Source organism: Erinaceus europaeus, chromosome X (assembly GCF_950295315.1).
Source record: "Erinaceus europaeus chromosome X, mEriEur2.1, whole genome shotgun sequence".
NCBI lineage: Eukaryota > Metazoa > Chordata > Mammalia > Eulipotyphla > Erinaceidae > Erinaceus > Erinaceus europaeus.
Window position 1 is genome coordinate 42,027,537 of NC_080185.1, and position 25,925 is coordinate 42,053,461.

General features: G+C 47.6%; 1 protein-coding gene across 1 annotated transcript; it reads left to right on the plus strand.

The window, feature by feature from the left end:
* Positions 1-2,573: 2,573 nt before the first annotated feature.
* On the plus strand, positions 2,574-24,821 carry NKRF (NFKB repressing factor). Its single transcript, XM_007537212.3, has 3 exons — positions 2,574-3,314; positions 19,796-19,926; positions 21,786-24,821. Exons 1-3 carry the CDS (start codon positions 3,049-3,051, stop codon positions 23,732-23,734), a joined length of 2,346 nt encoding a protein of 781 aa, XP_007537274.2. The 5' UTR covers positions 2,574-3,048; the 3' UTR covers positions 23,735-24,821.
* Positions 24,822-25,925: the final 1,104 nt, after the last annotated feature.

Sequence of the window (25,925 nt, forward strand, 5' to 3'; positions counted from 1 at the left end):
TCCTTCTCATTCTAGCACACCCTTACAACACAACACAAGATGTGCCATATGATGTGAAATGTCACTAAAGAGTTAACAGGGACAATGGGTCAAAGTCACCTCATCCAATGGCCCAGCTTTAACGGGACTATGTTTTTCTTCATTTTTTAAATGTTTTTTTTTATTTTACTTATTGATTCATGAGAAATGATAGGAGAGAGAGAAAGAACAAGACATCACTCTGGTACATGTGCTGCCGGGGATTGAATTTAGGACCTCATGCTTGAGAGCCCAATGCCTTATCCACTGCGCCACCTCCCAGACCACTTTTTTTCTTCATTTTTTTTTTAAATTGTGATTAGCAACAGTCTGCTTGCTTGTGTGTGTGTGTGTGTTTTCAAGTTCATGTGCATCAGATGTCTAGATTCCAAATACGAGTGAAACCACCTAGTAGTAGTTGTCTTTCATTGATTTACATGTTTTTGCTAAGCATAATCACCTCCAGCTCCATCCATTTTGTCCAAAGGACACAATATCGTTTTTTATTGCAGAAGAGTAGCCAGGGCCTCCAGACTCAACCTGCAGGACCCCAGCCCCAGGACCCCTGGACTCACCCCCAGGCCCCTAATTCTATGGGACTTTTTTTGTGTGTATGACTCCAGGGTTATCACTGGGGCTTGGTGCTTGCTCTACAAATCCATTGCTCATAGGCCGTTTTTCCCGGGTTTTGTTGTTATTGGGTAGGACAGAGAGAAGTCAAGAAAGGAGGGGAAGACAGACACAGAGAGAAGGACACCCGCAGACCTGCTTCACCGCCTGTGAAGTGAACCCCCTTCAGGTGCTGAGCCTGGAGCTCGAACTGGGATCTTTACACTGGTCCTTGCACTTCATGCCATGTGTGCTTAACCCGCTGTGCTACCATGGGGCTTTTTAAAAAAATATATTTTTATTTATCCCCTTTTGATGCCCCTGTTTTTGTTGTTGTAGTTATTATTGTTATTGTTGACACTGTCATTGTTAGATAGGAGAGGAATGGAGAGAGGAATGGAGAGAGGAGGGGAAGACGGGGAGAGAAAAATAAGACACCCGCCAGACCTGCTTCACCGCCTGTGAAGGGACTTCCCTGCAGGTGGGGAGCCGAGGGGCTTGAAGCGGAATCCTTATGCTGGTCCTTGCACTTTGCCCAACCTGCGCTTAACCTACCACCCGACTCACCCATGGGACCTTTTAATCCTATTTTGTATTAGTGATTTCATAATGGTTTACAGAAGATTATAGTTCTACACAGTACCTACTACAAAGTTCTGTGGGACACACACACATCCATTTTTTTTTAAGATAGAGAAACCACAGGACCAAACCTTCTATGTAGTGGGAGCCGGGCTCAAACCCGCAATGTGCACATGGCAAACAACTCACTATCCAAGTGAGCTATTTTGCTGGCTCTCTTGGACATTTTTTTTAATGCAAGGCTGTTGATCTCCCCCAAGATCTGAGATCCTAATCAATTCTAGGACGACAAAGAAAGTCCAGATTCTCACCCCTCCCCTTTGTATTCTGATAATAGTGAGCACACAGTAGGTGCTCTGTGAATTCCTCCTGACATTTGCACCAGTTGACTGGGATTGAGGGGAATTTGAGCAGATTTGGTTCCCTGCCGTGCAACATCAAAACCCTCTCTAGGGATGGGGAGACTACTCACTGGGAGGGGTGTCTGCAAGCAACTGAGCTTCCAGCCTGGCCCCCACAATACTGGGGGGAAGCTTTCCTGTCATACACATGTGAAAGAGACATTAAGAAAGGCAGAGACACCAGAGCACTGCTCAGCTCTGGCTTTTAGTCGTGCTGGGTATTGAATCTGGGAGCCTCAAACATGGAAGCCTTTGGTAGAACCATAATGCTGTCTTTAGAGCCTCAGGTATGAAAGTCTTTTGCATAAATATCATGCTATCTCCTCAGCACTCTGTCGTTCTATCTGGGAAAAAAAAAACGACCCAGAGAGACAAAAATAAGTAAATAAAAGGAGCTTTAGCCTTCCTTTGGAACCCCTTTGTATTTTTTGTGGCGGTTTGCATCGATGCATGAGACACAACACTTGTTTGAAACCCTGTGGCAGTTGGACAAGGGGCAGACTGGAGAAACGGTCTGTGTCTCGTTCTTCCTATGTATTTCACAATGAAGCGCAAAGCTAACGATGCGTCAACAGAGTGCTCTTCCCGATCGCCTGGAAGAGCTCATACAACACCACAAACACACACAGACACACACACACACACGAAGAGAAAAAACAAAAAGTATCACATCGATTCCAAACACAAATGCCTCCCCCAAAGGGATGTCTGTCCCTTAGCCATCCATGCGAGTGTCAGACCCAACGCTGCGGACCAGGCTCCTCCAAGGGAACTTTCCAGGGATCAAAGGTATTCAGGTGCCCCATCCGCAGAGAACCTTCTCTGCAGAGCTCCTTTGTGGAGTCACCGCCCTGCGTTTGTCACCAGAGAACCTCAGAAGCCCAGCTCCGTCATAGGTTAGAAGGGGGAAGGATTAAAAAAAAAAAAAAAACTTTAGCTCTCGCGACATCCTTCAACGGGATTTCGAAGTTAGGGACCGGCTGCGGCGCGTGCGCACTGGTCTCACAACCTCGGGGAGGCACGCGGGTAGGTAGGCAGGCGCCCGGAGGAGGGGGTGCGGAGCGTGCTCCCGACCCCCCCACCCCGTGCCCGCGTGCAGTGCAGTGCAGTGCGTGAGGCTGCGGGCGCGAGGCCTAGCTCTTATGCCCCGCGCTCGAGTGGCCACGCCGCCAGCCCTCCTCCCGCCCCTCCACGAGTTGGGGTGTAGCGGCCGTGCTCCCCTACGTTGGGCGCGTTAGTCGCCACTCGCCTCTGCTTTACTTGTCGCGCCGCTCCCCGTGCCCGCACACCAGCCAGCTCCCCCGCCCGGCCCCCTTCAGAACTGGTCGCTCGCTGCCCCTCCCCGGGACCCCCGTCCCCTCCCCACCCCAGGTCGCCGGCCCCAGCGTTCGCGAGCCGCCCGCTTCCTCCCTGGGGTCCCTGCTTGGGGGCGGAGAAGATGGCTGGCGGACGTCTGCTGTTGGGGGGCGACTTCCTGTCGCCGCCGCCGCTGCCCCCCCTCCCGCCACCGCCGCTGCCCCCCCTCCCGCCGCCCCCGCCTGAGCCAGTGCTGGAGCAGTGGCGCTACAGCCACGAAAGTGACTGGCAGTGGGCTCTGCGGCGCAGCTTCATCTGCCGCCACCTGCACAGCTACCCCGGGGCCGCCCTGGACCAGCTCCTCGCGCTCTCCGCCGCCTGGACCAACCACGTCTTCCTGGGCTGCAGGTGAGCATGGGCTGACCTGCCAACTAACCGGCCGGCTTAGGACCCGGGCAGGGGGAGGGGGGCTGGATGCTGGGGGCAGGGGGGAGGGCTAGAGACTGGGGCCGGATAAGGATGCTGGAGGACCAGAGGACACCAGAGGGCACACTATTGCCCTGGGATGGAGGTTGGCGGGGAGACATGAAGTGACAGTGGGGGCATCTCGGGGACCAGATCTACCCTCACCCCCAGGACCAAGGATGGCTCCAGGCACAGGGTAGTTGAGAGTTGATCATTGTGGTGGTCTTGGGGTGGGGGGGAGAGGCGTGTGTGGGAAAGGAGGGACTGCAGCCTGCGTAGGCTTTTCCCAAGGATGCAGTCAGTATCTGCAAAGAAGATTCACCACTGTCCGGGCTTTTCGGGGGGGGGGGGGGTTGCATGGGGGAGGGAGACCCTGCAGTTCCCAGTCTCTCTTTGATTCCCCCCCTTGTTTTCCCCACTACGTGAAAAGCACCAGTCACCCCCCCCCCAAGCTGAGCTTTTCTGTCTTCTGAAGGGAGAGGGTGCAATTCATCCCTCACATCTCAGCTGCAGGGCTGCTGAGAAATTTGCGCATTAGGTGTTTGCCTTCAAACAAAGAAATGGATATATCTGCTGTAAAAAACACATTGCACCCCTTTCTCCCTAAATGTGATCACGAGGATTAATGTTTGGCCTCTGGGTGAGGTTTGAGTGTGTGTGTATGTATGTGTATGCCCCCCTTTTTCGTGTTCTGCACAGGCCTCTGAATTGAATGCATTCATTGCTGACTGCGGTATGATGCCAACGCATTTTTTCCCCCAGATTACCTGGACTTCCGTCCTTCAGAACCCCCTCAGTCGGAGGAACAGTCAACTAAATCATTCCTTTGCTAGCTTAAGAGACTCCTTTCCCTCCCCCCACCCAAATCAGTGCTCCTGGTGATTCATTCATTCCTTCTTTCTTATAAAGGATGAGAAATTATGGAAAAACAGATCAGATTCTGCCCTGGCAGTTCCAGGAATGACATATCTGTCAAGAGACAAGACAAATGGACTCAGACATTCCTGCCCTTCATAGTTGAACATAATTAGCCAGTGTGACATTTTGTTTTGCTCTCACCACACACACACACACACACACACTTTTTCCTGTCCTGTCTAGGTTAGCATACTCTGCCTCTAGAAGTAAGGATTGTTTCTCTGGAGCAGTTAATTGGTTACAGCTAGGAAAATCCTCACTTATTAATCTTCACTTAGCAATAGTGTTGGTGCAACTGAGGAGGTCTCTTTATACTGTGAACACAGATCTCCTTACTGTCACGGAGTGGGGAGGAGCTTCTGAACCCCCCAAACATCTACCAGTAGGAGACTAGCCTCCCTTTGTGCTTATAACCCATCTTAGCACAAGAACATCAGCTTCTCAGCTCAAAGGCTCTCACTCTCTCGTTCACACCCATCCTTAGTGCCTAGAAGTGTGCATTCAGCACCACTCGCTGTGTGTGTGTGTGTGTGTGGGGGGCTCTACAACACACACACACACACACACACGCACACATATGCACTCATTTGAGCTGTTTCTGTAGCTCACTTCCTAGGCATTATTCTCATTTTGATAGCGGAATCAGTAGAGACCCAAAAGTTGAGTGACCTTTCAAAAGCCCTTCCCCTCCCCCACCCCCGTGCTTATTTTGGGGCAGATTGAGGAAGGGAGAGTGGACCCCAGTTGCTGACACAAAGCACCTCACTATGAAAGCTCTCGTTTTTTTTTTTTTTTTTTTTTTTTTTTTAACAAGAACAGCAGCAGCCTTGGGTAGAACCAGGGCACTACAAACACCAGCCAGGGGGATCAGTGGTAGAAGCAGCAGCCAGGGACTGGCAAAATAGCTCAGCTGCATAGTGTACTCACTTTGCCATGTACAGGACCCAGGTTCAGGCCTGGCTCCCACCACATTGAAGGAAGCTTCAGTGTTGTGCACACATCCCCCACCCCACCCCAACCCCAGCCTCCTGTCTGTATGTAAAAAAGAAAAAAAAAAGGGAAAAAGAAAAAAAAGTATCCAGGAAAGTGACCAAGAGAGACATTCTCAAAGCAGCCTGTGAAAAACAGTATGTTATCTTATTATCTTATAGCTAAGTCAATGCAAGAATCACCATGACATCATCAAATAGCACCTACTGAAAACGAGTGTGTCTACTATGTCTGTCTGATAAGTCAAGGACTGAAAGGATAAACCCGGGAACTCAGAAGCCTGCAGTCCTGAGTCCGAGCCCCAGTATCACAAGTGCCAGAGTGATGTGGTTCTCCATCTCTCTCTTTGACTAGAAGAAAGGAAGGAAGGAAGGAAGGGCTGGCCCAGGTGGTGGCGGACCTGGTTGAATGCACAAGGGCCCGGGTGTGAGTCCCTGGTCCCCACCTGCAGGGAGAAAGCTTTGTGAGTGGTGAAGCAGGGCTGCAGGTGTCTGTCTGTCTGTCTGTCTCTCTCTCTCTTTTCCCCTCCTCTCTTCTTGATTTCTCACTGTCTCTAGCCAATAAATAAAGATATTAAATTTTTTTTTTCAAAAGAAGGGCCAGGTGGAGATGCACCCAGTAGAGCATATATCTTACACAAGGACCTGGGTTCAAGCCCCCAGTTCTTACCTTTAGGCGGGAAGCTTCATGAGCGGTGAAGCAGGTGTACCGGCATCTGGCTCTCTTCCTCTGTGTCCCCCTCCCCTCTCATATTCTCTCTGTCCCATCAGATCAAAGGAAATCATCTCAACAGTGTGGCTTAGCAGGCATTGAGTTAGCTGTCACCTCCAGGCAGCGGTTAATGCTGAAAGAGCCCTGGCTTTCTTGTCTGTTCTCCTGTAACAAATGACCCTTTCTTTCAAGGGAACTACAGCCCATTCCCAGACTTGAATTGTGCAGGTAGTGTGGGAAACCCACCCCTTGGCTTTCAAAAGGGGCATGGGAGAACTAGCAGCAAGAGAAACCATCTGCCTTTCTCCCCCTGGGGCAGGGCTTCCTGTGTTCTTGTTCCAGCTGGGCTGAGGTCACATCCCAGGTAAAGGGTATCTTTTTTTCCCCCTTATTTATTTATTTTTTTACACGAGCACTGTTCAGCTCTGGCTTATGATAGTGCAAGGGATTGAACCTGGGTCTTTAGAGCCTCAGGCATGGGAGTCTGTTTGCATAACCATGACGCTATCTACCCTCCACCCGGTAAAGGATATTTTGGAAAACTCCAATTGAATCAATTTGCCTTGTGCTCAATCCTGGTTTGATCCTATCCCCCCCCACCCCCACCCCAACCACCACCACCACATCGAAGAAAGCTTCAGTGTTATGGTTTCTCTCTGCCTCTCTTGATACACTCTTCGTATCTGAAAAAGACAGCCCAGAGTGCTGAAGCCACAGAGGTGACCCCCTATAAAAATAGACTCTAATAAACAAAAAGAAAAACCCTTGATCATAAGACAGATCTGGGAGGAGCTGAAGTGTTAAGGATATTCCTTTTTTTTTTTTTTTTGTAAAGATTTTATTTATTCATGAGAAACATGGGGTGGGGAAGAGAACCAGACATCACTCTGGTACATGTGCTGTCAGGGATTGAACTCAGGACCTCATGCTTGAGAGTCCAGTGCTTTATCCACTGCACCACTTCCCAGACCACTAGGATGTTTTATTCCTTTTGGCAATAGTGACTTACATGGAACTGATTTATTTTATTATCTCACTCATTAATTTATTTATTTGGTTAGATGGAGACAGAAGCAGAAAGAAAGAGAGTTAAAAAAGAGACTGCAGCACTGAACCTTCCTTCAATGTGCTGGCAGTCAGGCTCAAACCTGAGTTGCACACGTGGCCGAACAGCACTATCCAGATGTGCTATTTCACTGGCTCTCCACAGAACTAGTTTAAATATCTTGTTGATTCTAGCAGCTGTTCTCAAGCATCAGGTCACCTCATAGTTTCGTTTCCACCCCAGTGCTGCACATTTTTGATTGAATGGGTCTGAGGATGGGCCCTAGAATCTGCATTCCTAGGTCTTGCTGACCCTGGACCTGCACTCTGAGAACCACTGCATTAGAGACTAAAATAGAGCGGTTTTCGGTTTTCTTTCTTTTCTTTTTTTTTAACCAGAGTACTTCTCACCTCTGGCTTATGGTGGTGCAGGGAATTGAACCTGAGACTTGGGAGCCTCAGGCATGAGAGTCTCTGCATAACCATTATGCTATTTACCCCTGCCCAATAAAGCAGTTTTCCTTTCACCTCCTCCTCTAATTTTTCCTGCAGATAGCTCAGCTGGTAGAGCACACACCTTGCCCAGTGCCTGAAACCCGGGGGTGGCTCCTTGGCACCACATGGCAACACCATGGACAGTCTAGGGTGGTGGTGTGATGCTTCAGCGCCTCTCTTCCTTCCTATTTCTCGATCGCCCTCTGTCTAACGATACAGAACTCCAAAAAGCTTGTCTTCCGCAAGTAACGTATAAGAAACAGCTCGTGGCTCAGGGTGATAACAGTCGACAAACCCAAGTACATCTAGACCACTGACCACACTTACATGGATGTCTTGGGAACTACAATGTTTACTTAAAGTTTGTAGGCAATGTCTATAAATCTCAAACAGAATGATTAGCCAGAGCCTGCACCTCCTTTTTTATTTTTATTTTTTTAATGTATTACCTTTATTTATTGGATAGAGACAGCCAGAAATTGAAGGGGGTGAGAGGTAGAGAGAGATACTTGTAGTACTGCTTCACCACTCGTGAAGCTTTCCCCCTGCAAGTGGAGACCGGGGTCTTCAACCCAGGTCCTTGCACGTTGCAACACATGTGCTCAACCAAGTGCGCCACCACCTGACCCCTGTTCTTTTTTTTTTTTTTTTTTTTTTACCGGAGCACTGCTCAGCTCTGGCTTATGGTGATTGAACCTGGGACCTCAGGGCTTCAAGGCATGAGTATCTGTTTGCATAACCATTATGCTATCTACCCCTGCCCCCCTTCTGTTTTTTTGAACACAAAGAAATCCTGTTATTTCCATGTATTTACTTATTATTAGGTAGAGACAGAGAGAAATTGAGAGGGGAGGGAGAGATAGAGAGACACCTGCACCCCTACTTCACCACTCTTGAAGCTTTCCCCCTGCAGGTGGGGATCAAGGGCTTGAACCTGAACTTGTGTACTATAACGTGTGCGCTTGACCAGGTGCACCACCGCCTGGCCCCTAAATTTTTTTCTTTATTGGGGGAATTAGTGGTGTACAGTCAACAGTAAAATGTAGTAGTTTGTCCATGTGTTACATTTCTCAGTTTTCCACAACAATCTAACCCCCTCTCTGCGCCCCCAGCCCCCTGCCAGGTCTTCCTCTGCCATCATGTTCCAGGACCTGAACACTCCCACCCCCACCCCAGAGTCTTTTACTTTGGTGCAATAGCTAACTCATCTTTTTAAAACAATATATATTTCATCTATTTTATTTTAGTAAGAGAGGCAGATAGAGAGAGAGAGAGAGAGAGAGAGCTTGCGCACTGCACTCACCCGTGCAGTGCTCAGCTCTGTCCTGTAGTGCTGGGGATTGAACCAGCTTAAGGCATGAAAGAAAGGTTTTGTTCATTTGTTTGTTTTGCGCGATGCTATCTCCCTAGGCCCCTAACTCTTGATGAGCAGTGAGCTCTTATTAACAGGAAACAGGTGAAAATGAAACCAGCCTTGCTACCTCCTTTTGTCTCTTCTTTCTCTCAGTGATTTGAGACTGGTTTTTGGAAGGTAGGTGGCAGCTGAGGTATGAAGCACACAGTCACCAGCTAATGACGTGGAGTCCAGAGCCTCTGAAAGATGTCTCAACACGCTGACTGTATGACATTCACTTGCTGTGTTAAGAATCTTGTGAAAGGGAACCGGGCGGTAGCGCAGCAGGTTAAGTGCACATGGCGCAAAGCACAAAGACCGGCGTAAGAATCCATGTTCAAGCCCCCGGCTCCCCACCTGCAGGGGGTTCGCTTCGCAAGCGGTGAAGCAGGTCTGCAGGTGTCTATCTTTCTCTCCTCTTTGTCTTCCCGTCCTCTCTCGATTTCTCCCTGTGCTATCCAACACAAACAACATCTATAACAACGACAACAAGAGCAACAAAATGGGAAAAAAAATGGCCTCCAGGAGCAGTGGATTTGTAGTGCAGGCACCAAGCCCCATCAATAACCCTAGAGGCAAAAAAAAAAAAAAAAAAAAAAAGAATGTCGTGAAAAGCTCTGAACACAAGAGCACAGTCGTATACGTGGGACTCCTAACTTTTGCTTCATTTTTCTTTTTTTTAACTTTATTTATTTTTAACTTTGTATTTTTATTACCCCTATTTATTGGTTGGGTAGAGACAGCCAGAAATCAAGAGGGAAGGGGGAGATGAGAGAGGTCTGCAGCACTGCTTCACCATTTGTAAAGCTTTTCCCCTGTAGGTGAGTTTGAACCCGGGTCTTTGCGCACTGTAGCATGTGCTCAGCCAGGTGCACCACCACCTGGCCCCTGCTTCATTTTTCAAACCCTAGTAGAGGAAGTCAGCATTTTATTTATCTTTATTTTGGGTAGAAACAGAAATAGAGAGGGAACAGGGAGATAGAAAGGGAGAGAGACAACCTGCAGCACTGCTTGACTGCTTAGAAAGCTTTTCCAGGAGTTGGGCAGTATCGCAGTGGGTTAAGCGCAGGTTGCGCAAAGTGCAAGGACGGCCATAAGGATCCCGGTTCGAGCCCCTGGCTCCCCACCTGCAGGGGAGTCGCTTCACAGGCAGTGAAGCAAGTCTGCAGGTGTCTCTTTCTCTCCCCCTCTCTCTTCCCCGCCTCTTCATTTCTCTCTGTCCTATCCAACAAAGACGACATCAATAATACCTATAATAAAATAACAAGGGCAACAAAAGGGAGTAAATAAATAAATATTTTTTAAAAAGAAAGCTTTCCCCCTTGAGATAGGGGCCTGGGGTTTGAATCCAGGTACTTCATCATCATAATGTGTGCATTCATCCAGGTGTGCCACCACCCTCGCCCCATATTAGCATTTTTTTAAAGATTTTATGTATTAATGAGAAAGATAGGAGGAGAGAGAAAGAACCAGACATCACTCTGGCACATCTGCTGCTAGGGATCGAACCCAGGACTTCATGCTTGAGAGTCCAAAGCCTTATCACTGCGCCACCTCCCAGACCACCAGATTAGCATTTTAACAACTATTTGAAAGCATAAATTTCTGAGCATTTATTAGAGATTAAATTCAGTCATCTGTGTATATGTGCACCTCTCTATTTCAAGAATATAACATGCAAGACCGTTTCTGTCGGTTAGAAATTTGAGCTGGGGAGACAGCATAGTGGTTCTGCAAACAACTTTCCTGCCTGAGACTCCCAAGGTCCCAGGTTCAACCCCCCGCACCACCATAAGCCAGAGCTGAGCAGTGCTTTGGTAATTTTCAAGCTTTCTTTCCAAACACCACCTGGAGTGTCATTGGTCATAGGCTGGGAAAGGCTTTGAAGGTTAAAGGGAGGTGGCTGAGTGGTGGAGTGCATGCTTGCATGTGTGAGGCCCTGGGTTTGAGGCCCCAGCACCAGCTGAAAACAGAAAAAGATGATAATCAGGTAGAACCTCTACAGATGACAGAGTGGCGCTCTGATATCTCTGTCTCATAAAAATCAAACGATTTCCCCTTTTTTAAAAAAATTTTAATGTGAGAGATAAAGAGAGACCAAGACAGGAGCACTGCTCAGCTGTGGCTTCTGGTGGTGCTGGAGACAACCTGGGACCTCAGATCCTCAGGCAGGAAAATCTTTCGCAGAACCACCATGCGTTCTCTCTGGCCCAGATGTAGGTATTTCAAAGCTTTGTAATGTGGGGGAAAGTCAGGCATACTCCAACAGCAGAGTTTAATGAGCCCACCCATCCCTTGACTTCAGCACTTGTCCGCAGTCAGTCATGCCATCTTCCTGTCACCCCATTGTGTGCCCACTTTTTTTTTTCCCTCCAGCCTACCTCTGATTTATGGTGGTGCTGGTGGACTGAGCCTGGGACTTCAGAGCTTCAAGCATGAAGGTCTTCTGCATAACTATTATGCTGTCTCCCTCACCTGTGTGCCCACCTTTAAAAAGGGGTGGGAGTTGGGCAGTAGCACACTGGGTTAAACACAAAGTGCAAGGACCAGACCGGTGTAAGGATCCTGGTTCGAGCCCTGGCTCCCCACCTGTGGGGGAGGGGGGGGTTGCTTCACAAGCAGTGAAGCAGGTCTGCAGGTGTCTCTCTTTCTCTCCCCCTCTCTGTCTTCCCCTCCTCTCTCTATTTCTCTCTGTCCTATCCAACAACAACAGCAATAACAACAACAATGATAGAACAGCAAGGGCAACAAAAGGGAAAAATAGCCTCCAGGAGCAGTGGATTGGTAGTGCAGGCACCCAGCGATAACCCTGGAGTTAAAAAAAAAAAAAGCATTGGGAGTCGGGTGGTAGCGCGGCGGGTTAAGTGCACATGGCAAGGACACAAAGTGCAAGGACCAGACCAGTGTAAGGATCCTGGTTCAAGCCCTGGCTCCCCACCTGCAAGTGGTGAAGCAGGTCTGCAGTAAATTTTTTTTTAAAGGCTTGATTTATCAAGAGAAGGAAGGAGAAGGGGCCAGGCAGTAGAGCAGTGGGTTAAGTGCACATGGCGTGAAGCGCAAGGACTGCCATAAGGATCCTGGTTTGAGCCCCCGGCTCCCTACCTGCAGGGGGTCGCTTCACAAGCAATGAAGCAGGTCTGTAGGTGTCTATCTTTCTTCCCCCTCTCTGTCTTCCTCTCTCTCCATTTCTCTCTGTCCTATCCAACAGCAGTGGCAAAATAACAAGGGCAACAAAATAGCCTCCAGGAGCAGTGGATTCATAGTGCAGGCACCAATAACCCTGGAGGCAACAAAAAAAAAAAAAAAAAAAAGGAGAACCAGAGCATCAGTCTGACATATGTAGTTTCTGGGGCTTGAATGTAGATCCTTATGCCTAAGAGTCTAGCAGCTTATCCACTGTGCCACATCCTGGGCTGTCTGTTTTTACTTTTGTGTGTGTGTGTGTGTGTGTGTGTGTGTGTGTGTGAGGTAGTCTGGAGTATATTGAAGAAAACTTTGGAATCATTTTACCTTCAAATACTTCAGTATGTATCTGTGCCAGATAATTAAGAAATTGTGTTGGGGAGGTCCAGGAGGTGGCGCAGTGAATAAGGTGCTGGACTCTCCAAGAGTGAGGTCCCTAGTTCAATCCCCAACAGCACGTGTACCAGAGTAATACCTGGTTCTTTCTCTCTTCTCCTATCCTCATTAATAAATAAATAATAAAGAAGAAATAGTACTGGGGAGGCTGGGGGCTCAGTGGTGGCACACATTAACAAGTGTAAGGACCAGGGTTTGAGCCCTGCTCTCCACCTGCAGGGGAACGCTTGGCAAGCGGTGAAGCAGGTCTGCAGGTGTCTGTCTTTCTCTCCCCCTCTCTGTCTTCCCCTCTTCTCTCCATTTCTCTGTTGGTCAAATAAAATAGAAGTGGGGAGATGGCCACTGGGAGTGGTGGATTCTTGGTGCCAGCACCGAACCCCAGTGATAACCCTAGAGGCAATAAAAAGCAAAACAAAGGGAGCTGGGTGGTGGCATAGCGGGTTAAGTGCACATGGCGCCAACACAAGGCCCTGAATAAGGATCCCGGTTCAAGCCCCCGGCTCTCCACCTGCAGGGGGGTTGCTTCACAGGCGGTGAAGCAAGTCTACAGGTGTCTTTCCCTCCTCTGTTGATTTCTCTCTGTCCTATCCAATGACAATAATAACAACAATGATAAACAACAAGGGCAACAAAAGGGAAAACAATAAAGTTTTTAAAAAAAATCATAGGGAGTCGGGCGGTAGCGCAGAGAGTTAAGCATAGGCGGTGCAAGGCGTAAGGATCCTGGTTCGAGCCCTCGGCTCCCCACCTGCAGGGAAGTCTCTTACAGGCAGTGAAACAGGTCTGCAGGTGTCTGTCTTTCTCTCCCCCTCTGTCTTCCCCTCCTCTCTCCATTTCTGTCTGTCCTATCCAACAACAACATCAACAACAATAATAACCACAATAATAAAACAAGGGCAACAAAAGGGAATAAATAAATAAAATAAATATTAAAAAAAATAGAAAATCATAGTGTCAGGGCCCAGCAGTTGGCACACCTGACTGAGTGCAGGTTTTTTTTGTTTTTTGTTTTTTTTTTCCTCCTCCAGGGTTATTGCTGGGCTCAGTGTCTGCACCATGAATCCACTGCTCCTGGAGGCCATTCCCCCCCCCTTTTGTTGCCCTTGTAGCTTCGTTGTGGTTATTATTGCCCTTGTTGACGCAATTCGTTGTTGGATAGGACAGAGAGAAATGGAGAGAGGAGGGGAAGACAGAGAAGGGGAGAGAAAGATAGACACCTGCAGACCTGCTTCACCGCCTGTGAAGCGACTCCCCTGCAGGTGGAGAGCTGGGGGCTTGAACCAGGATCCTTACGCGGGTCCCTACACTTTGCGCCACATGCGCTTAACCCACTGCGCCACCGCCCGACCCCCCTGAGCGCAGGTTTATTTCTCTGCAAGGACTAAAGCTCGAGCCCTCGGTTCCTGCCTATGTGGGGAAGTTGCTTGAGCAGTGGAGCAGGGCTTCAGGTGTCTGTCCTATTTCCCCCATCCCCCTCAATTTGTGTCTCTGTCCAAATAGTAAATAAGTGAAAATAGTGCCATGGGTATAATGGTTCTGCCAAGACTTTTCACACCTGAGGCTGTGAGGTCCTAGGTTCAATCCCTAGCACTACCAGAAGCCAGAGCTGAGCAGTGCTCTAGTAGGAAAGAAGTGACTCAATAACATTATTCATACTCCACAGAACTAGTGACTTCTTAAAGCCCTAGTCCATGTTTGGTTATGTTCATGTGTTCCCAAAATGCCTTTGTATTTTTAAGCATTTTATTTTATTTTTGAGAGAGATGCAGAGAGAGAAAGACACAGAGAAAAATACCAGAGCACTGCACAGCTCTGGCTTATTGTGGTGCAGGGGACTGAACCTGGGACTTGGGAGCCCCAGTCTCTTTGCATAGCCATTATGCTGTCTACCCCCGCCCTTAAAATGCCTTTTTACAGTTGAATTGTTTGTTTAATGATCCAAACCAGGGCCACACAAAATATTTGGTTATAGTTTTTGAAACAGCCTCGCCTGTTTTTATATTAATGCTTTTTTTTCTTCCATTCAGAAAGGGAGAACAGTCGTAGCACTAGAGCTTCCCATGGTGCCACAGTACCTCCCAGGTAGCGCCAGGGCTCCAATTTGGGGGCTGTGTGTATGACAAGCCATGGGCTCTACTGGGAGGTGGTGCAGTGGTTAAAAGACTCTCAAGTGGGAGCCATTACCCGTTTACGTTCCCACCAGCAATGTTTTTTTTTTTTAATATTTATCTATTTATCCATTCCCTTTTGTTGCCCTTATTGTTTTATTGTTGTTGTTACTGATGTCGTTGTTGGATAGGACAGAGAGAAGTGGAGAGAGGAGGGGAAGACGGGGAAAGAAAGACAGACACCTGCAGACCTGCTTCACCACCTGTGAAGCGACTCCCCTGCAGGTGGGGAGCCGGGGGCTGGAACCTGGATCCTTCCGCCGGTCCTTGCGCTTTGTGCCACATGCGCTTAACCCACTGCAATACGGTCCGAATCCCCACCAGCAGTGTTCCGAGTGATTCGGTTTCTCTGTATTTTTGCCACTGGCTTGGTGTCATCAGTTTTTTTTTTTTTATTACTAAATTTTATTTCTTTCATATTCTTTCTTGAGTTACTATTAGAGACAGAAGTGGAGAGAGATAGAGAGGGAAAGAGACAGAGACAGCTGCAGACCTGCTTCACCACTCGTCAAGCTTCCTACCTGCAGGTGGGGGGCAGTCATCTCTGGTTTTTCTAAAGGAATTATGTGCTGACACAAGACAGGGAATGAGGAGGAAGAACTAGAGAGTAGGGGAGGCAGGAACACAAACCAGGGAATTGCTCTGGCACATGAGATGCCAGGAGTCGAACTTCAAACCTCATGCTTCCAAGTCCAGTGCCCTCCTCGCTGCACCACCTCCTGGGCCCCTGTCACTTATTTAACTTCAGCCATTCTGAGAGGTGTGTTCTTAACATCTCGTAGTTTACAGCTGCATTTCTCTGGTGCCTAAAGATGCTCAACATCTTTTCATGTGCTTGTGTAACTATTGTATTCTCTAGGGGTGTTTGTGAAGTGTGTGATTTGTAAGCATTGACAGTTTGCTCCCAGATCTCCTAGACATCTCTAGATGTCCTTCAATAGTCCATAGCTTGTCTTTTCGAGAGCAAAAGTTTGTCATTTTCATGATCCGTTTCTGTTTTTCTTTATGGGAAGGTGGTGGTGTTGGAGGGTGGGCGGACAGTGGATTACCAGACAAGTCGTGGACACGGGTACAGTCTCTCATCTCCCTGCAGTATGTGTCTGCAAGACACTCTCAACCTCAGCGTAGGTCCATTTCCACCAGCATGCACCGCATTTTATGGATCACTTAGAGGAATTGTTGGCCTAGGACTGAGGAGACAGCAGCATGTTTCTGCAAAAGATTTCCATCCCTGAGGCTCTGAAGTCCCAGCCTCAGTGCCCAGCACCACCATAAGCCAGAGCTGAGCAGTGCTCTGGTCCTCTCTCTCCCACTCTATTTATTTATCTATTGGAGAGAGACAGAGAGACACCTGCAGCACTGCTTCACCACACGCAAAGCTTTTCCCCTGCAGGTGGGGACCAGGGACACGGACTCGGGTCCTTGCATATTTTAACGTGCGCTCAACCAGGTACGCTACCACCCAGCCCCTCTCCCCATCTCTTCATCTCTCTCTGCGTGTGTGTGTGTGTGTGTGTGTGTGTGTGTGTGTGTGTGTGTGTGTGTTTGTTCTAGAAATTTACCTTTAAGTCTGTAATGCACTTGAGTTTTTGTTTGAAGTGTGAGGCTTAGATTAAGATCTTCTTTGCATAGCCCTTTTATGCCCCCTTGCTCTAGCAACCTCTGGTGGAAAGGCCACCCTTCCTCTGTTGAGTTGGTCTTGGATTAATAATGGTGCTTAGATAATCATTTAAGGCTGGCAAAATGGTAGTGATGTCATCCCTTCATTTATTAGCTGGAACACTTCTGTAAAAAAATAAATCTCCCTTAACTTTTAGTTACTGTGAAGTACAAATAGTATGGAAAAATGCCAGCTGGATAATTCCTTTGAAAATATTTTATTCATTGGGGACGGGTGGTGGCGCATCAGGTTAAGTGCACATAGTGCAAAGCATAAGGATCCTGGTTTGAGCCCCCAGCTCCTCACCTGCGTGTGTGTGGGGTGTCACTTCACAAGTGGTGAAGCAGATCTGCAGGAGTCTCTCTCTTTTTAAAAAAATTTTATTTATTATTGAATAGAGACAGATAAATTGAGAGAGGAGGGAAGATAGAAAGGGAGAAAGACACCTACAGCCCTGTTTCACCGCTCGTGAAGCTTTCCCCCTGCAGAGGGATGCCAGGGGCTTGAACCTGGGTCCTTGTGCACTGTACTATGAGCGCTTAACCAGGTGTGCCACTGCCTGGCCCCTTCTCTCTCCCTCTCTATCTTCCCCCTTCCCCTCTCAGTTTCTCTCTGTCCTATCCCCCCCAAAAAATTGAAAATATGGCCGCAGGAGCAGTGGATTCGTAGTGCAGGCACCGAGCCCCAGCAATAACCCTGGAGGCAATAAAATAAAATATATTTTATTCATTTATTTATTTTGGATAGAGACAGAAATTGAGAGGGAAGGGGGAGTGATCTGGAAGGTGGCACAGTGGATAAAGTGTTGGAATCTCAAACATGAGGTTCTGAATTTGATCCCTGGAAGCACATGTGCCAGAGTGATGTCTGGTTCTTTCCTCTTTTTTTTTTTTTTTGTTTTAAACATTTTCTCTTTCTAAATATATTTTTATTTACCATTGGATAGAGACAGAGAGAAATTGAGAAGAGTGGGGAAGGTAGAGAGGGAGAGGAAGACAGAGAGACACCTGCAACCCTGCTTCACCACTTGTGAAGCTTGCCCTTTCAGGCAGGTACCAGAGGCTTGAACCTGGGACCCTGTGCACTGTAATGTGTGCGCTTAGCCAGGTGTGCCACCACCTGGCTCCTCTCTCTCTTCCTAGCCCTCTCATTAATAAATAAATTAAAAGAGAGAGGGAGGGGGAGAGGCATCAGCTGCAACCCTGCTTCACAGCTCCTGAAGTTCCCCTGCCGGTGCGACCAGGAGATGGAACCTGGGTCCTTGTGCATGGTGACGTGCACTCTGCCAGATGCGGCACTGCCTGGCTGCTGGCTGCTTTCTCTTCTTTAATATCAACTGTTTTAGAGTACTGATTGGATGCCTTCCCACCCCCTAGAGGTGACTGGTCTTGAGTCTGTAACTGAGGCAGGTTTGTTTTGTTTTGTTTTGTTTTTGTTTTGCCTCCAGGGTTATCACCAGGGCTCAGTGCCTACACTGTGAATCCACTGCTCCTGGAGGCTTTTCTCCCCCCCTTTTAAAAAATATTTTATTTATTATTAATGAGAAAGATAGGAGGACAGAGAGAAAGAACCAGACATCACTCTGGTATATATGCTGCCGGAGATTGAACTTAAGACCTCATGCTTGAGAGTCTAGTGCCTTAGCCACTGCACCACCTCCCGGACCACACCCTTGTTTATGGTCATCATTATTATTATTGTTGCTGCTGTTGTTGTATAGGACAGAGAGAAGGGGAGAGAAAGACACCTGCAGACCTGTTTCACCACCTGTGAAGCGACCCCCCTGCAGGTGGGAGGCCAAAGGCTCAAACCCGGATCCCTGCACCGGTCCTTGCACTTTGTGCCATGCACGCATAACCCACTGTGCTACCACCCTACCCCAACTGAGGCAGATTTCATGTGTTCGTGTGTGTGTCGATCAATCATGGTTAGTCTTCTTATTGAGGCTCTGGTTTTACCACCTTGCCAGAGGAATCTATTCAGACTGACTTTTTTTTTTTTTTTTTGCCTCCAGGATTATTGCTGGGGCTTGTTGTCTGCACCATGAATCCACTGCTCCTGGAGACTTTTTTTTTCTTTTTCCCTTTTGTTGCCCTTGTTTTTTTATTGTTGTGGTGGTTATTGTTGTTGTTGTTATTGTTATTGATGTCGTTGTTGCTGGATAGGACAGAGAGGAGGGGAGACAGACAGGGGAGAGAAAGATACCTGCAGACCTGCTTCACCACCTGTGAAGTGACCCTCCTTCAGATGGGGAGCCAGGGGCTCGAACCGGGATCTTACGCCGGTTGTTGCGCTTGGCGCCAACCCTCTGCGCTACCGCCTGGCTCCCTAGATTGACTTCTGAGCCCAGTTGATGCCACCTCTGTGGTTTTTTTAACAGCTTCTTTCCTTCCAGGCTCAAGCACTCCCTGCTTCATCTTGTACATTTCCTGCCCCAGACATGAAATCAGTCATTTCTCTAAGAACCCTGATTCTTTTCCACAGGCAGCAAGAGAGACCAAGATCTAGACCTTAACCCAGCAGTTCTTAAACTCTTAATACTGTCTAGACTGTGGATATATGAAAGAAAGAAAGTCAGTCATACTGATACTCTTATTGTTTCGAACAGAGACAGAGAAACTGAAAGGGGAGGGGGGAACTAGAGAGGGAGAGAGACACCTACAGTCCTGCTTCCTGCTTGTGAAGCTCCCCACCTCACCCTCCACCACCCGAAGGTGGCAGCTAGGGGATAGAACCAGAGTCCTTGTGCACTGTAACATGTGCAATACACCGATGCACCACTGTCCAGTTCCCACAGGGAAACTTGTATACTGGAGAAAGAAAAAAAAAAACCTCTTAGTTCCAAATGATATTAATGCAAGTACTCATTTGATGGCTTAGTATTTTAGGGCAGATTCTTCAGTTTGGTAGCCACGATACTCGGTTACTTAAATCCAGTGAGAGTGCTTTTAAAATCAGATTATCTAGGGAGTCGGGCGGTAGTGCAGCAGGTTAAGCGCTCGTGGCGCAAAGCGCAAGTACCGGTGTAAGGATCCCGGTTCGAGCCCCTGGCTCTCCACCTGTAGGGGAGTCGCTTCACAGATGGTGAAGCAAGTCTGTAGGTCTCTGTCTTTCTCTCCCCCTCTCTGTCTTCCCCTCATCTCTCCATTTCTCTCTGTCCTATCTAACAACGATGACATCAATAACAATAACTACAACAACAATGAAAAAAAAGGGAAAATAAATATAATTTTTTTTTAAAAAAAAAAGATCAGCTCATCTAGAGGGCTGGGGAGACAGCATAATGGCTCTACAATAGACTTTTGTGCCTGAGGCTCTGAGGTCCTAGTCTCAGTCCCCAGCACTATGGTAAACCAGAGCTGAGCGGTGCTCTGGTTAAAAAGAAAAGAAAAATCAAATCATCTTAAAGCTTTCAAGAAAGCATTCCGAACCTGTTTGTAAATGCCAATTATATTTATTTACATAGATACAGCCCACACTTGATGGAAAAAATTCTTCAGATGGCCGAAGGTATTGACATTGGAGAGATGCCTTCATATGACCTAGTGTTGCCCAAACCTTCCAGAGGCCAAAAGCGCCACCTCTCAGCATGCGATGGTGAGTATGCCTGCTTTTAAAAGGTGGGGCTGGAGGAAGCAACATGGCCTTTTTTCAATGAGTTGAATCTGGCATGTGACTTTAATTTTTTAAAAATATTTGTTTATTTATTTATTCCCTTTTTGTTGTCCTTGTTTTTTTATTGTTGTAGTTATTATTGTTGTTATTGATGTCATCGTTGTTAGATAGGACAGAGAGAAATGGAGACAGGAAGGGAAGACAGAGAGGGGGAGAGAAAGATAGACACCTGCAGACCTGCTTCACCGCCTATGAAGCGACTCCCCTGCAGGTGGGGAGCAGGAGGCTTGAACCGGGATCCTGACGCCGGTCCTTGACTTTGCGCCACCTACACTTAACCCACTGTGCTACCACCCGACTCCAGGCATGTGACTTTAAATAACTTTAGTCACAGTGGATCCTAGACAGCTAAGGAAGAGTTTCAATTTTTATGGACAGGTCCCCCCCCCATTTTAATTGGTGACTCATAGTGGGTTGCAGTATTTTAAGATGAGAGTGTATTGTTCCACACCACACCCACCACCAAAGTTTTGTGTCCCCAACTCCCAAATATAACCACCAGCGTTCTCACAAGTCTTAGAATTTGCCAATTTCTCTCTGTGTGTGTGTGTGTATGTGTGAATGCTAGAAACCAAAAACACTGCAGACATACTACATACAATACTTGCCCTGAAGTCTGTGCCATGAACCCTCCTTCTGAGCAGAACAACCTTATACTCTGATCACTTGAGCATCTTAGTAACTCAATCCTCTCATATGGGTCCGAGATGGACTAGTAGTACTCTCCTGAATAGTGTTACAGAGAGGAAGCTCTAATGTCTGGTCTACCCTGGACAGAGAAGTTCTTTTTTTAATTTTTATTTTTTGAAGATAATTTATTTATTTATGAAAAATGATAGCAGGAAAGAGAAAGAACCAGGCATCACTCTGGTACATGTGCCGCCGGGGATTGAACTCAGGACCTCACGCTTAAGAGGTCAATGATTTACCCACTGCGCCATCTCCTGGACCACGACAGACAAGTTCTGATAATGCCCTTGACCACCACCACCACCACCACCACTCCATTTCTACTATGAGTTTCCAGCTGTGGTTCTAGAAATGAAACAAGCCGACACACACTTTGGTGCAGAAGAGGTCAGAACTCAATTTTGAAGTTACAACCTTTGGGTTGTTTTTGATAATTATTTTCATTTGATATATTTTTTAATCCTTTTAACTCACAGCTGTGTAAACGCTCCCTCAGAGTCCCTCAACTGTAATGCAAGAAGAGACCGGCTTTGCAAAAGCCTGTGGTCCTCACCTCACTTGCAGTAAAACCCCCTTGTCCCTATTTTTTAATACTTACAGAAGGTTTACGGCACAGGTGATCTGTGATCATACTGCAGCAACCTCTTCCTTAGTACCATTCACCTGTGCTTAAAGATGTCCTCCGTGTGTGGTGGTGATCTGTGGGATTGACGGAATGGCCCATTTTCTGGTAATTCTCTCTCCCTCTTTTTTTTTTTAATATACCAGAGCACTAAACTCTGGTTTATGGTGGTGCAGAGGATTGAACCTGAGACTTTAGAGCCTCAGGCATGAGAGTCTCTTTGTATAACCATTATGCTATCTACCTCCGCCCTATTCTCTTCCCTCACTTTTGGAAGGCCAACAAGCATCTCTCCTTGTGCAGAAAATCTTGCATTGATATCTGAGTCCGTTCACCAAAGTTCTTATTATGGGAAGTATCTTGTGCCGATGGTACAGTTTGTCAGTATTATAGTTGGTACTGTTTTCCTGCTTGGGGTCTTTGGAAATATACCCTTTTTAATGAATTGTAAATTTCACTCATTCTATAGGTCAAAATCCTCCCAAAAAGCAAACCGGTTCCAAATACTATTCGAGACCTCGTTTTGAGCCTGTACACTTTGTAGCTAGTAGTTCAAAAGCGGAGAGACAGGAAGATCCTTACGGCCCTCAAACAAAAGAGGGAAATGAACAGACACGGTTTGCCAGAAGAGACATGTACCAAGACTATACTCAAGACTCTTTTGGTGTCCAAGATGGGAATTCTCAGTACTGTGACTCGGCAGGATTTATCCTCACAAAAGACCAGCCCAAATCAGCCAACATGTATTCCGAAGGGAATCCCGCCCCAAGCAGCACGCCCCAGCAGGTCAACTCTCAGGCAGCTCCTGAGCTAACACCATCGCAGACATTCCCTGAGTCAGTGATAGCCGAGAAGCAGTATTTTATTGAGAAACTTACCGAGACCATTTGGAAGAACCTCTCTAACCCAGAGATGACTTCCGGATCCGATAAGATCAATTACACATACATGCTAACACGGTGTATCCAGGCCTGCAAGACAAATCCCGAGTACATATATGCACCTCTAAAAGAAATCCCTCCTGCTGACATCCCCAAAAATAAAAAACTTCTCACCGATGGGTATGCATGCGAAGTTAGATGCCAGAATATCTACCTGACAACAGGTTATGCTGGCAGCAAGAATGGTTCCAGGGATCGAGCGACTGAGCTCGCCGTAAAACTGTTGCAGAAACGCATCGAGGTCAGGGTTATCCGCCGGAAGTTCAAGCACACGTTCGGGGAGGACCTGGTGGTATGCCAGATAGGCTCGGTGTCCTATGACTTCCCGCCAGCTCTGAAGCCACCAGGTGAGCTGGTGGTGCTGACGAAAGATGCTTCCGGGCAACCCGTCTTCAGCGCTTCTGCCAAACACTGGACCAACTTTGTCCTGACTGAGAACGCCAACGATGCCATCGGCATCCTCAACAACTCGGCCTCCTACAACAAAATGTCTGTCGAGTACAAATACGAGATGATGCCGAATCGCACATGGCGCTGCCGGGTGTTTCTGCAAGACCACTGCTTAGCGGAAGGTTACGGAACCAAAAAAACAAGCAAGCATGCAGCTGCGGACGAGGCCTTGAAGATCCTTCAGAAGACGCAGCCCACTTACCCTTCTGTGAAGAGCTCGCAGTGCCAGTCGGGTTCCTCGCCCCGGGGCTCTGGCAAGAAGAAAGACATCAAGGACCTCGTGGTGTACGAGAACTCTTCCAACCCCGTGTGCACGCTGAACGACACAGCACAGTTCAACCGGATGACGGTGGAATACGTCTATGAGAGGATGACCGGCCTGCGGTGGAAGTGCAAAGTGATCCTGGAGAGTGAGGTCATCGCCGAAGCGGTGGGGGTGAAGAAGAGCGTCAAGTATGAGGCTGCCGGGGAGGCCGTGAAGACCCTCAAGAAGACCCAGCCGACCGTCATCAACAACCTGAAGAAAGGGGCGGTCGAAGACGTGATCTCCCGAAATGAGATCCGGGGCCGCTCGGCAGAGGAGGCATATAAGCAGCAGATCAAGGAAGACAACATTGGCAACCAGCTGCTGAGAAAAATGGGCTGGACGGGGGGCGGCCTGGGCAAGTCTGGTGAGGGCATCCGCGAGCCCATCTCCGTGAAAGAGCAGCACAAGCGGGAAGGCCTGGGCCTCGACGTCGAGAGGGTCAACAGGATCGCCAAGCGAGACATCGAGCAGATCATCCGCAACTACGCCCGCTCCGAGAGCCACACGGATCTGACGTTCTCTACAGAACTGACCAATGATGAGCGGAAGCAAATCCACCAGATTGCCCAGAAGTATGGCCTGAAGAGTAAGTCGCATGGAGTAGGCCATGACAGGTATCTGGTGGTAGGGAGGAAGAGGCGGAAGGAAGACCTGTTAGATCAACTCAAGCAGGAAGGCCAGGTGGGCCATTACGAGCTGGTGATGCCACAAGCTAATTGAGCTCGGGGGGCGGAGGGTGGGGGAGTTTATCTTACAAACGCCCAGGAAAGCAGGCGTCGGAATCAAATCAAATCAGAGCTTAACCATCCTGAAGAGGCCTCACCTTGTTTGTGTCCTGTAGTGCTCCATTAGATAACTGAGCCCTCAAAGTCATGGTCTCTTGTATTTAGCTTCACCCAGCAGATGATATTGTGCAGTTACCGTCTTCGTCTTTGAGACTGCTGTGTCCCTTTAAATTTTTTTTCTTTTTTTAGCAGTTTGTATAAAGCAAGGAAAACATATCCTAAAATGGAGTTTTAACCCTGAGAAAAACATTCTCATTTTAAAGGGCGTAGCACAGCAACCTGCAACAATATGTAAAATCAATAACACCGGCCAGGAAGCCACAGTCTGAATTCCAGACTTGTTGAAGAAGACATCATCATCATAATAACGGCAGATCATTTTTGTATTCTCTTTCTCTCTCTTCATCTTCGTGTGAAGCCAGTTCTAGAATGTGTAAAAGTGATAATCGTGCTGTACGTGTAAATGTCTTTATCAACTAACTGCTGTAAAACTTTCTGAAAGTGATTTTAGTGTCCATTTATTTATAACCTCCACCGTGTGGTTGCCAGACAACTGGGAGTGACCTTCTGTATCTCGTGATCATATGGGTTTAAAAGTTTTTAGCCTTCGCACTGAGAGAGCGATGGAAAAGTTTCCAAAACTTGTGATTCAATCCGAAGACAGGAAGCTGGAACTGTTTGTCCTTGGTGCCTTGCAGAGAGACTCACAGTGACTCTCCGTTATAGCTTCGGCTCACTCTGGTTGTCCAGAGGCGGCCACAGCCGTGGCAGAGCTGGGGAAAAGACAGAAGCCACACTGGTGCTTTTGACGAGGTCAGTTGCCTGGTCCCTCTCTCCAAAAAGTTTCCTAAGCCATTCCCGCTGTCCCTATCCCCAAAGCCAACTTTATATCATTGAAAACCGCTATTTTCGCTTATTTCTGGAATGTTAAAAAAATGTATAAAAAGAGTTAGTGTATGCTTCCTCAATAAAAAAAGAAAAAAGAGAAAAAAAAAAGAGCCAAAGTTGATCACGGTGGTCGTGTGTGCTCATTTTCTGGGCAGCAGTCTGGAAGGGAGGGCCATGCTTGAGTCTTCGCAGGAGAGCACTGTCTGGCGCAAAAGGTTTCAACAGTTCAGCAACGTAGGAACAGCCAAACTCACCCTATCCACTCTGTTCTCCATGTGGGCCAAGATGCTGGCTCCAAACAAACCACCTCCTCTGACTATTTCTTTTTCACATGGCTTTGCTTTTGGAGTCTCAAATCAGGAGACTGATCAGACATCGGTAACATCAATAGTCAGACACTCCTAGTGGAATGAGGTTCCACTATTAGGAACTGTTAGGCTGTGAGTATGCCTTAAAAGATTCAGCACCGTGCTTGGCATGCCGCCACAGCCTCACCAAGAACAATAGTTTCCTTCCCTCTTGATTTTTCCATGGAGGTATCAACTACACTTAAAGCAGCACCACCTGTTTTTGTTTTTGCTCTTTTTTATTATTTTTAAAATATATTTTATTTATTAACAAGAAAGGAGGAGAGAGAGAAAAAACCAGACATCACTCTGGTACATATGCTGCCGGGGATTGAACTCAGGACCTCATGCTTGAGAGTTCAGTGCTTTATCCACTGTGCCACCTCCCGGACACATTAACATTTTATTTATTGGATAGAGGCAGAGAAATCAAGGGGGGAGAGAGAGGGAGAGACACCTGCAGCACTGCTTCACTGTTCACAAAACTTTCCCCCTGCATGTGGGGACTGGGGGCTTGAACCCAGGTCCTTGTGCTTTGTACTATGTGCACTCAACCAACTGGATCCTTGCATGGGTTCTTGCGCTTCGCACTATGTGCTCTTAACCCGCTGCGCTACCTCCCAGCCTCAAGGCTGGCTTTTCTAATTGAACCTGACTTCTCAAAGTTGGCACGAGCTTGGGAGATAAAACACACTCTTCTATAAAATCTACAGGTTCCCTTTCCTGTAGGTTTGCTCAGCCTGCAAGCTGGTAGTGGTATTATTATTATTATTTTATTATTTTATTTTGGTAGAACAAAGAAAAATTGAGAAGGGAAGAGGATATAGGGAGAGGGAAGGGGAGACACTTGCTTGCAGCACTGCTTTACTGCTCTGAAGCTCCCCTCCCCGC